This window comes from Zea mays, chromosome 3 (genome assembly GCF_902167145.1).
Source record: "Zea mays cultivar B73 chromosome 3, Zm-B73-REFERENCE-NAM-5.0, whole genome shotgun sequence".
NCBI classification, from domain to species: Eukaryota; Viridiplantae; Streptophyta; class Magnoliopsida; order Poales; family Poaceae; genus Zea; species Zea mays.
In genome coordinates this window covers 207,809,248-207,822,380 of record NC_050098.1, presented here as the reverse complement: position 1 = coordinate 207,822,380, position 13,133 = coordinate 207,809,248, and the positions used below count along the sequence as shown (strand labels likewise).

The 13,133-nt window shown below is 46.6% G+C and overlaps 1 protein-coding gene across 1 annotated transcript; it reads right to left on the bottom strand.

The window, feature by feature from the left end:
• Positions 1-3,588: 3,588 nt before the first annotated feature.
• On the bottom strand, positions 3,589-7,555 carry LOC103642983 (brassinosteroid LRR receptor kinase BRI1). Its single transcript, XM_020550489.2, has one exon. It carries the CDS (start codon positions 7,284-7,286, stop codon positions 3,942-3,944), a length of 3,345 nt encoding a protein of 1,114 aa, XP_020406078.1. The 5' UTR covers positions 7,287-7,555; the 3' UTR covers positions 3,589-3,941.
• Between the last annotated feature and the right edge of the window lie 5,578 nt (positions 7,556-13,133).

Below are 13,133 nucleotides of genomic sequence, written 5' to 3'. Positions count from 1 at the left end.
GGTACGCTGTAATTTGATATCCGTGGTACGATTATGGATATAATAAGATATCTATAGATAATTTTTTTGTAGGTACCCGTTATTTAATAGATATCTGACATATAGGTCATCCGGATTTAATATATTATCATAATCTTATTTTTCAATTTTTATCCATTACATATTGTTTTTTGTGTTGAAATTATCATTTAAGACTGCTGGAATGATAATTATTTTAAAATATGATAAAATTGTTGTTTAGTGTTGAATGCTACAATTGTATTGGACTGGCGGGTAACGGATATCCACCGGATACCTGGTGAGTACGGATATGGATACAGATCCATACCCACGAACTTTTATGGATACAGATATGGGTTAAGTTTTGTCTCACGAGTATATATCCGTATACTACTAGTCTAATATACTCGTTCTTTACTCTCCCTCGTTAAGCTTAACGGAGACGGTTCCCGTGGATCCCTATTTCTCATTTGGATCCCGCGGAGAATACTATAATGTAATCCACTGCAAGATCGAGTCGAGTGTTGAGCTATTATAAAGAAGGCACATATTTCGTCTTGAGTTCGACATGTATCGTGTGGAAAAAGATCAAGACATTTGTATATCAAGTGTTGAAATATTAGACATTTTCCAGATTACATTCTGAATATAAATCATGACCAAATCAGAAGAACTGAAGTATAAAATCAAATCAGATGATGCGTATTGATTAGACATACTCGTAGATGACGCGTGCCGGAAGCAGCAGGGTCGACGACGTCCATGTGGATCCATACACTACTCGCTTGATTGACATCCATACACTACTCGCCTGATTGACATCCCTATACTCGTTCTTTACTCTCCCTCGTTTAGCTTAACGAAGATTGTCCATGTGGATCCCTATTTCTCATTTGGATGCGGCGGAGAATAGTACAATGTAAACAAGCATAACGAATGTTATAATTATATTAATTATTAAAAGAAACAACAAGACAAATTGGAACCTCATTCTTTACTCTCCCTCTTTAGTTTGGTTGATTTGGTGGATAGTGAATTGAGAGGGATAGGTGGGAGAGGAATTTCCTTCCTATTCAAATTTGAATAGCAAGAGGATTCCTCCCCATAGATCCCTACAATTCCCTATCAACTAGATCAGCCCTAATGGAGACTGTCTCCGTGGATCCATGTTTCTTATTTAGATTTGGTGGAGAATACTATAATATAAACAAAATAAATACTCATTGCATGATAACAATAATATATTTATTAATTATTAAAAGAAACAACAAGACAAAAATAAATCTCATAAAAATAACAACCTTATCTTACAAATCATGACTCACAACCCATAATTATTTCAACTTACTAATAGTCTCACAATCTCATACATCACATAATACACACTAGAATTTCTTATCGGTTCCTCAATGGAGCCCAGCAAGATAGTTTCTTCTTCGTTACCGCACCATTGATTTTCGTGGGTCCGTCCACGTACCCGCCTTGAATAGGTCGGATCCCTGTGGGCCCCACCCTCACAAAGAATTTTGTCATCCCTACTAGCATCGACAACGGTGGAGGCTTCAATTTAGCATTTCAGTAGATTTTGTGTGAAGTCTGTGCATTTTATAAGTCAAATTAATTTCTAAAACAATTACTATACAAGTAATAGATAAATTATAAGAAACAAAAATATATCTATTTACCAAATCAAATCTATCTTGAACCTGAAACATGAGCAAGAAATTAACCATTACTCAAGGTGAGGATCGTTGAACATGAGTTTGTGGTATTATTGAAGTGTGTAGATGTCTCATTGTAGGTCAACTTGGTGAACAATCGTGTGATCACTACTCGTTGAACATGTGCAGTTTCTTCAGCGGAGCGATGTTTTTAAGGCACTGCTCTCTCTATCACCGACGTCGGAGATCGAGAAGCCAAATATAGACCACGCAACATTGAGGATCCCCTCATATAAAATCATAACCCGTAGTAGATTGATTATTTCTCTTGTCTATAGAGTGTTAACAATCTAATCCGCATACTACCAATCATAATCCGCTATGTTTCACATATAGTGTTAACAATCTATAATTCGCTAGTTATGTAGTATCTTGGTTGGCGTGTCTCTACAAATTAATCAACTTATTTATTGAAGAAGCACAAGAGAGGGAAATTATTGGACCACCAGATTCTATTATTTCTTCAATAGATTTTATGCTACCAAAGATATTGACCTACATTTTTCTTTAAAAAATAAAAAAAGAAAAGGCGTAGAGTTACAAATTCCTATAGTTATCAAGTACTACCAGCACCATTGTATGGCTGTGAAAGTGGGAAGCCATCAAACCACACGGTGGGTATCGTGGTAGTGCTGCCTGCCACTATTCCGATGAGGGGAAAATGATGATGGCACTTGGGAGAAGCCAGTGCTCCGAAAGACCGAAGCTATGCAGGCAGGAAGGGGGGGCCCACACCCCTGTGGCGATGTCAGAGACTCCATTCATTCAGAGGCGCAGTTTGTCAATGACACCGAAGGCCCATGTAGCCTTTTCAGACCGTGTGTTGTGTCATTGTGTGTCTTCTTCAGTGTTGCTCTGCATGAAGTCATGGACAAACTACATGGAACCTCTGGAGCTCAGGAAGGGTAAAAATAAACTTCTTGCTTACTCTGCACAATATACTTCTCCGTCAGTACAAAAAAAAGGGTTTAGTAACTTAATGGCCTTTCACCATGTCTGACAGCTACTGACATGCTGTTCACTAATGATCCAAGTAGACAGCGAGAGAACATCGCGAACCAGAGCAGCAGGGAGCCCATCGCAAGCTCAGAAATCTTGAAGCCAAGGGCGGCACGGATTTGAAAATGCTGCTCGCTTGAAATATGAGGGAATCTGCGCGCACGCCAGTGTGCCACTCGCTTGCTGGACAGAGATGAGTAGTTTAGCTAACGCCACGCATCGGGCACAGCACCATGCAACTACAATATCGAGAGGAGGATTATAATAAGATTAGGGGGGGGGGGGCATGTTACCCAAGTGATTAGGATAGGTAGAGAGGACAAAAACTGCTTAGAGGAACCTTTGACCAGCTAAAGGCTCCGCTCAGCTGAGCAGAGCTCCCCTTGAATATTGATTGATGATTGAGGACAAAGCAACGCCCCCAGGGAAAAAAATTGAAAATAAAAGGAAGTGCCTGTGGCCTGTGCAGCGTGAGCACGTCCTCTAGTGGGTGTGTGTAACTGCGCCTGGTCCTACACTTGCAAAGCCATGCTGGGTTCTCACATGGAAACAGGAGCTGTGTCAGCCTCTTGCTTGACTGGCCCCTTCCTTGGTGGCCTTTTCCTGTTCATCTTGCTTGGCCACTGCAGTGTACTCTCGCACCTCCATCCTCTCGGATGGTGCTTCACTGCTTGCTTTCTCAGATCTGGACGCCAATTTCATCGTGCTTGCGCACCTTCGTTCGCCCTTTCGGATGGTGCTTCACTGCTTGCCTTGCTTCTCAGATCTGGACGCCAACTCCATCATGCTCGCTGTGTCTATGTACATTGATGGGTACAGTTTGCAACATCGTTGGACAAAAGTAAGGTAAAAAATTGACAATAAGAAATAGAACGAAGTGGATTTGGCACCGAAGAAAAAAATCACCATTTATATATGTACATACACAGATCTTACTGACGTGTGACAAGAAGAGATGAAGAAAGCTTAAAAAGAAAGAAGAAAAGAAAATCAACCTACTCCCATAGGTACACAGCATATTCAACTGGCGAAGCTATGAGGGAAAACTTCTGTCTTCTACCATCAAGAAGGGAATGCTAAGCTCAACAAGAGACTTCAAATGGTATCCTCACCAACTGATTCCTCCTACGGGCATTTTGCCTCTGACTCGCCGTGTAGCTGCTGCCACTCACCCCCTGGGCAGGTGCACCAGGAGCAGTTTCTCGCGTGTCGGTGGCCTTGTTAGTCCTTCTCCTCCTTGTCTTCTTTCAGGGTCGTCATCTCCACATCGGCAAAACATGCATCGTCTGTGCACGCCGAAGTCTTTGAGTCCACTGTCGAACTGGCCTGCATCTCCTTGAACATTGCCATGACCTTCAGCATTGTCGGACGCTTCGACGGTCTGTCGTCCAAGCATGCACAAGCAACTTTTAGGTGCTCCAGTAGCTCGAGCTCCAGGGCTGGATCTTCCTTCACGAGTTCAGGATCAAACAGATCCGTGAGCCTCGACTTCGAGTGTTGTTTGACCCATCCTACAAGATTGTTGTCGTCACCGAAGTCAGTTGAATCTGTAGGCGGTTTCCCAGTGAGCAGCTCGAGCAATACAACACCGTAGCTATACACATCGCCCTTGGTAGTGCATCTGAAGCTCTGGTAATACTCCGGTGGCACGTAACCTGGAGTGCCGGCGAGAGTGGACACACTCAAGTGGGTGTCCACCACGCTCATCATTCTTGCCATTCCAAAATCAGATACCCTTGCCTCTAATTGCTCATCGATAAGCACATTGCTTGACTTCATGTCTCGGTGGATGATGTGTGGAATACAGTTGTGGTGGAGGTATGCCAATCCCCTTGCAGCCCCAATGGCGATCTTTTTCCTTGCTGCCCAATTTAGCTTAATCCCGGTCTTTTTCCGGTCATGCAACACATCTTCCAAGCTGCCAAACCTCATGTAATCATAAACCAGCAGCCGCTCCTCACCACACTTGCAGTAGCCGAGGAGCGGAACAAGATTGCGGTGTTTGATCCTACCAATGGTCTCCATTTCTGCAGTAAACTCCCGGTCACCCTGGCCACTCACATGTATAAGCTTCTTGATTGCAACAACCTTTCCATCCTTGAGCTGGGCCTTATAGACATCACCAAAACCACCAGACCCAACTAGGCTATCATTGTGGAAGCCATTGGTGGCCACAATAAGATCATTAAAGGTGAGTTTCTGCAGTCGCTTCTCAAATGCAGCAAGGTTGACGCTGAGGGCGTTAGTACCAGAGAGTCTCCAATTGGAATTCATAGTCCCAGAATGAGACCGGCTATCAATGTATATGTCACGAGAGGTACTTGCCTCTTCATTGATCTGCTTCCGCTTCTTGCACTCAACAACTATGATGACAATTCCAACTATACAGAACAGCGAGAACAAGAGTCCCATAGCAACACTACCCGCGAGTGAAGCCTGGTTCCGGTGGGATCGGTGGCCATCGGAAGAACTTGAGCCAGCATTGTGCCCGCATGGCAACAGTGGGAAGCCACAAAGACCAGAGTTATTCTCATATGAAATCTTCGGGAATGTGAACAGCGAACCGAGCTCTGGAATTGAACCATTCAACTGATTATTTGAAAGGTTGATCTCCGACAAGGACAACGTCGAGAAAGAGTTGGGAATAGGCCCTTCCAACTGGTTGTGTGACAGGTCGAGTACAGCAAGCTTCTTGGCACCAGCTAGTTCTGGTGGGATGACGCCAGACAGCAAGTTGTGGCCAAGATTCAGGATCATGAGGTAGTACATGTTCCCAAGCTCCTTTGGGATCTCTGAGTCAAGCTGATTAAATGACAAATCCAGAAATATCATGGAGCCATTCTTATTGAAGGTATACTCGGTGCTCCCCATGTACACCCGAGTGAAGTTGCACAGCTCCTTGCTCGGCATCCGACTGAGCTCTTCAGGTCGGATACTGGTGAACTCTAGCAAGCTCCCCTTGCCATGGCACTCGCTGCTCAGCTCGTCATTGCGAAGATACACATACGGCCGCCCAATGACAAGACCGATGTTCATCTTCCCAGACTGCTTTGCCAGTTCCGCCGGTATTGACCCGTTAAGCTGGTTGCTGTTCAGGTCCAGCCAGACCAAACTCTGGCAGTTGCCGAGCTCAGCCGGTATTGGTCCGGAGAAGGAATTGTTGCTCAGCTTCAAGATGGCCAAGTTACTGAGCTGCCCAAGCCAAGCCGGGATCGGACCAGACAGCTGGTTGCTTGCCAAGGATATCCAGTTCAGCTCCTTGCACTTGGAGAGTTCCGGCGGGATGCTGCCGGTGAGCCCGTTGTAGTCGAGGATGAGATGCTCGAGCTTATCCAAATTTTCCAGGGACGCCGGAATCTCGCCCTCCAAGAAGTTCTGCCAAAGAATGAGGTCCCGGAGCTCCCCGAGCTTCCCGAGGGATGCCGGGAGGGTGCCGTTGATGTTGTTGAGGCTGAGATCGAGAGATTCGAGCCTGGTGCAGTTGGAGATTGACTCAGGGATGGCGCCGGAGAGGTAGTTGTTCTGGAGGTACAGCATGCGGAGGCTGGAGTTGGGGCCTTGGCAGATGGACGAAGGGATGGTGCCGGAGAAGGTGTTGGAGCTGAGGTCCAGCACGTCGAGCTCCGGCAGCGCTGCCAAGGAGTCCGGAATACTGCCGTTGAAGTGGTTGAAGGAGAGGGCGACCACCTTGAGCTGCTGTAGCTCGGTGAAAGCGTCGGCGGGGAGGTCGCTGGAGAAGTTGTTGTTTGAGAGGTTGAGTCCGGCGAGCGAGGTGAGGGCGGCGACGTCCGGCGGGAACGGGCCGACCAGGTGGTTGCCTGAGAGGTTGAGCGTTCTCAGACCACGGCAGTCAGCGAGAGTCCTGCCGGCCACCTCGCCGGCGATGAGGTTGCCGGAGAGGTCGAGGTACTCCAGCCCAGAGCAGTTGGTGAACTCCGGCAGGCTAGAGATCTTGTTCCCGGAGAGGTCCAGTTGGCGGACTGCTCCGACGCCGGCGCCCACCATCCACCGGAGGTCGCCATCGCCGGAGATCTTGTTGCCGGACAAGTCGAGAGCGTCTAGCCGGGCAAATCCGGAGGCGACAACGCCGGCAGACCTCGGCCCACCAATCGAACCGCCGGAGAGGTTCAGCGCGCTAAGCCCGGCGCAGGCAGCGACAAGCGCCTCGACGTCGGAGACGGAGCCCCGCAGGCCGGCATTCGCTGACAGGTCGAGCGACTGCAGCTTGGCCCCGCACCTCGGCACCGCGGCCAGCGTGCCGCTGACGTTGGCGCCGCGCAGGCTGAGCGTCTCGAGGCTGGCCAGCTGCAGCAGGGTGGCCGCGACGGCCCGGAAGTCGGCATTGAGCGGGACGGCGGCGAGCGACAGCGACGTGAGCCGCCCGCCCCTGCAGCCGGCGCCTGGGAACCTGCAGGCGCCATCGCTGGCGCTCCACCCGCGGAGGTCCGTGGCCTGGCTCGGCACGGCCTCCTTGAACTGCTCCAGCAGCTGGGCATCGTCGGCGGCCGCCGCCGCCACGACGACGACGAAGAGTGCCACTACAGCGAACAGCCCCGGAGATTCCATGAACTAGCGCGCTACCTTAAAACCATTAAAGAAGCGGGTCGGCCGACGGGGGAGGAGCCGACGAGATGGTAGGAGAGGGAGAGGTGATGAGCGGAGGTGGGAGTGTGGAGGAATGGGCTGCTATACCTAGAGAGAGGAGCAGGAAGAAAGAAGCAACAGTGTAAAGACAGAGAGAGAGGGGGAGCGCAGGAGACGGGAAGCAAATTAACAGCTGTAGGTGAGGGAAGGGCGGGAGAGAGTGGTGGTGGGGTCACGTCACATGGCATGTGCCCCCTGCCCTCGACTGCTCGCCCTCATCGCGAATCGCTGCCTAATTAGCCCGAGGGCCGAGCGAGATTAGTCTTCTAAACCACGGCGCTTATCCGCTGCCCGCGGCGAGGTTAATCCCGATCGGATCCGACGGCGGAGGGCCGCGCCGGTTGGGACAGGCAGTGCTCTGCTCGAGACGGAGTCACGTGCCCGCCAGGCGCCAGCCGCGGCCTCCGGGGCTCGTCAATCCGCGCGCCACTCCACCACCCGCGGGCGGGCATGGGCAGTTCGGGGTCGCGGTCCGAGCGTGCGGGATCCCTGGCGGGCGTGGAGGGAGGCGGACGCGTGGGCCGCGTTGCTTCGCCGAGTGTTTTTTTGTCTTCACGCCCGTAGCGCGAGTGGGCTGGTAGATCCGATCCGGGGCGGAGGAGCGCGTGCGGTCGACGCTGCGCCGTGCCACCTTTCCGGTGTGAGCCGAGCGTGTGTTATGATGGCGAGGCCGTGAGAGTGGATAAGGTCCCGTTATAAGCCGGCAGCCGAGCGTGTGTTTGTTCGATCGGCGACACTGCCCGCACCCAGGAATGCCAAGGCTAATGCGCATGATAATTTGAACTCTACTCCGTTTTGAATCATTTTGAATTTGAATCATTTTGCATTATAGGTCACTCTTTCGTCGACCCGTGCAGAATTCTAGTCCCGTTTAGAAGAGTTCGGTTATTTAAGTCTATCTCCAGCAGACTCTCTATCTCACTTATGATTCCAGTTTCTATTTTAAACTTTACTCTGTAAATAGTGTAATCTACAGTGCAAAACAGTAATTTACTCGACCTGCTGGAGATGACCGGGCTTCTTTGAATGACTCCTGGCCGGAGCTATCTGGTCCAGGCTTCTATTTCAGATGTCTGATTTCAGTCGCTTGAGCTAAGATGGTTGCCTAGTCAGCATGCTGTCTGGCAGGGACAACCAAACAAACCTTCGCGCTTAGGCTAACTCGAGCAACCTTCCTATGTTACTTACTATTTTAAACTCAACGCTGTAAACAGTGCAATATACAGTACACAATAGTATTTTGCATGCTTCTATCTATGCTCTGTTGGAGATGGGCCTACGCTCGACTCATTGATTATATGATAGATCGATAGAGTGATTTTATTATAATACTAGGAGGGAGAGGGTAAGGAGCTAAGACTATCTTCAACAACTTACTGATCTCGTCTTTTATTTGATCTATAGTGCAGTGTTTTACACGGCCACATGTACGGTCTGTTAGCCATGGCCTCACAAATAGAATATAGTGCAGTGGACGAAGTGAAAAAGATTTTTAGCTCATGGCTTCTAGAATACATAGAGATAAATAGATTCACTTATAGTCCACATCTAAATCAGTTTACATTTTAAGCATTTGACTAGTTGAAGATGTTTTCGTTCTAAGAAATTGAAAGGGAAGCTCTTCCAAACCACTCCTTAGAAGACATATATCTTATATCATAACTTAGTATTGATATTTTTTTATCTTTCAGTTAAGTTAAAATCCTTGTATTTTGTTGTAACTTTATTAAGTCTTCTTATCTATTTCATGGGGAAAAAATCGTATGTCGCTCTTTTTTATGTGATACTAGAGCATGGATAGTCATGTATCTTTTATTTTCTTCATAGAACTTTTAGAATTTATAATTTTTACCATGACTAGTAAAAACTAATGTAAAACTTCTACTTACAAATTACAGGACTTCTTTTTTCTAAATCAACATGTATTTAGTTGAAATCTAATTAAGCACTTGATTTACCTTTTTGTTTTTTAATGTAATGGTAAAAGCTTTGTCTTTCAATAATAAGGCATGTATATGGTAGAAGCTTGATTTACACTGTAGCATCTTCCTGAGGATGTTCATTTCATGTTCTGATGACTTCATGAGATGGATAATTTTGATCGTCAACATATGGCTCCTATTTTTCAAAATAGGTGAGGTTCAAGTGAACCTAAAAACATAATGGCACTAAATAGCAACAATGTCCAAGTCATTGCTAACTTAGCATCTAATGACTATGTAGACATCGGTCATGTTTTATTTTTAAGGGTGATACATGTATTAGCCATTATATGAGCATCACTTAGGCTTCTCTTGGTGGATGATCACTTTGCAAGTTGCAACGTCCCTAACAAATGTGAATCTCAAACTAATATGACCATTTCACACAAACATACATGTGCTAGCGAATGCTCAAACTAAACATATGTGCAAGTTTGTGAAGTGGAAGCCTTTTGATGTAGTTTAAGCATTCCAATGTAGATGTTCACAACTAAAATAGAATATAACATATGCAAGCATGAAATCAATCAAGTGCTAATCAACGGTAAACAGGGTGAACTACCCATACAACGACCACTCATCATGCTAAACTTGTTTTTTGATATAATTTCAATCAAGCTATCATAGTGCGCAACATGCAACATGACACAAGAGTTAGGCAAAGCATTGTCAAGTCTAAAACAAACTACACATCATCCATCAACATCTCAAGTCTAAATCAAACTACATATCATCCATCAAATGTCCGAAACAAACTACCAAACACCTGTTTAAATGAGTGTTATGGAGTGCAATGTATCTTTGTGATGAGTTGAGCTTCTAGGAGTTATGTATCCAAGGCAGATTATTAAGAGAAGCAATACAAAGATGAGCCAAACGCTTACATTAATACAAAGTGTCAAGGATAAGATCCCTGGTCCCTAGGGCCCATCGTCAGCGAGCGCACTGGGAAGAGGCCTTTGGCAATCGAGGCCCATTGGTCTACAGGAGGAGAAATGAAACGTCTGCCTTGGAAGCACCTGCCCCCGAACAAACCCCACGTCATAGAGCCCAGGGTCGGGTGTGGCAAAACTGGACAGGGGGACCGAGCGAACCGAAGGGAAACCACTCGAGTGGATCCCTCGCCCAACCCGAGACTGACCCAACGTAAGTGACCGACCGCATTAACTATGTCTAGCGCTGAGCCGCGGTAGAGGCACCGGTCCACCTATCCACTCATGGCCTACAAGCCCCTCGGGCTACAACACACTTATGACCTACGAACCCCTCAAACTGTGACGCATTTATGGCCCACGTGCTTCCCCGCCCTGCGCGCGCACTCATGATCTATCGGGGCTAGGTCTGAGTGCATAGCCCGCCTGCAGGGCACAACGAGACAAGCCGCGCTAAGACCTAGGTTACATAGGCTAGGGGTCGGTGTAGCTCGAATAATGGCGCTCGAGCCCCATGCTGCTCGCCTCGTCCGCTATAAAGAATACAAGACGACCATGTGACCTTGAGGCTGATGGATGCACACAGCTTCACCACGATGGAACACTCAGTTTTTACCATCGCCCAATGACTCCTTCTCGAGGAAGCCACTGTTGTCCGACCTCCTCCTTGGCCTATAAAAGGAGGAGATCGGCCACCGGACGAAGGGGAGGAACAGAGACAGAGACGTCGGACGGACCGACCGACGAAAGGAGGAGGAGGACATCGACGAAGACCCAGAGACTGAAGCCCCATCGCCAAACCAATACTTAGTTAAGACTCTAGTTGTGTAGCCTTTAGCTCCACCTCTATAGTTCTCAGCTCCAACATAAGAGACTTGAGAGCCTCTCCTCCCTCTCTCGCCTGCTTGTAACCCCTACTACAAGCATTGACCAACAAAGGTGCCGGTAGCGCAAGCTGTGGAAGACTGGATGTAGGGATGTTCTGTGAACTGTTCGGACTAGTATAAATCTTACGTCCACCGCACACACCATCTGAAGCCCAGAACGCGCACACAAATTTACTTGTCGGAGTTACGTTCGAAACACCGACACAAAGATTATGTAGTCTTATGAAAACTCGTCTCGGGATGGAATAACTGATTACACGATCGCTTTCATTTCATGAACATATATTTGTAAAAAAACGTTGTGTCCAGACAAGGCAAAACGTGTGCTATGGGTGGGCCTACATGATATGCCCGGTATGTCACGACATACCTTGCAGTTCAGACGTAATATTACACAACATTATATGTAGAAAATTAAAATATATGTTTAGTTGACATCTCAAATCCACACTCTCCTGCATGTTTCGGATGATTAAACCTTATGAGGATATATTTTTGTGATATTTCTTTTTGAAAAATAGTCATAGAACATATAAGATGAGTAATAATTTTTTGAATGGTTGTGTTGTCATAATTATTAAGTTGAACTATTTCTTTTAAGTAGATAAAGATGACATAATCAAGACTACTATATTCTATAAAAAGTTATAGAATATATATGATAATGTTTGAATCACACATTAGTTTGCTAGATTGAAACCCGACGACGAGCCCCACCCCACCGAGAAACCCCATCCCGCCAGCTCAACTACCACCTCCTTGGTCGAGGTCGAACAGGGAACGTGCGAGAGCTCAGCTCTGTCCTTTTGGCATGAGATGGAGAACAACGCCCTAGTCTTGGCACGGCAACAGACGGAGGACGAGATGATATGTTGGAGGAACCGAGCGACCACAGATCGAAGATCGGGAAGGTGCGGGGAGGAGAAGAGAAAGGCTACACGATAGGGAAATAATTAACTTTTTGTGTAATGAGTGGCAATGGTGGTTAAATGCATATAAATTAAACTCCATGTATAGGTTGATTTTAGTTGTTTTACTACGTATCTAAAAACTCTATAGAGTTTTCTCAAGAGTCAACGTGTTTGAGTAGAAAATTTTATCTCAGCCTGGGAATCTGCTCTAGAGCTATGCCAAACAGACACTAAAAAGGTAAGTAGTATAAAAAGTTACACATACATTATATCAATTCTCTTATTTGCCTATATTTTTATTAATTAATACTACATTTGAAGTATTTATATTATAATGCATTATAGGTTCTAGTTTAATATTGAATTTAGAATATATTATCTTAGTTAATGTCTTTATACCAAATTTTAATTGTACATTTTACAATTGTTACCGAATAAACAAATAATTTTACTAAATCATACTCCCTCCGTTCAACAATATTGTTCGTTTAAGTCCATATTCTAATGTATGACAATACATCTAAGCACATATATAAAACACATACATGAAATATTGCATGAATCCACTAACATTAAAAAACAAATACTATTAGGACTGGGGAAGAATTTATAAAAAAATATACAGTATATTCCTTGACTAAATTCTAGATCCGTTACTTACCCACGCGCACAAACAATAACACACGCTCTCTAAAGAAATAAGGCTGCGTTTGGGACGGCTCCTTAACAGTTCCGGCTCCAGCTCGCGGGCGGAGCTCTCCCAAACGTCTTCACGGAAACGGCTCTCAACAGAGAGCAGGAGCCAAAAGTGCCCAAGGAGCCGGAGCCCCAAATTTGTGGCTTCGACCCGCTCCCACGGGCAGCGCCTTCCTCTCCGATCCGCCGCCCTCTTCCTCTCCCACAGTCCTCTTCCTCTTCGATCCGCCGCCGCCCTTCCTCAACACCTCGCTGCTCCTTCTCCAACGCAGCTGCGTCGACGGCCATGGACCCCCGCGCTCGCTCCGACGCAGATCCACTCCCCCACAGCCATGGATCCGTGGTGGCCGGGTCTGGATCT

Coding starts and splice junctions, on each gene's coding strand:
- LOC103642983 (XM_020550489.2), bottom strand. CDS start 7,286: ATGGAATCTCCGGGGCTGTTCGCTGTAGTGGCACTCTTCGTCGTCGTC.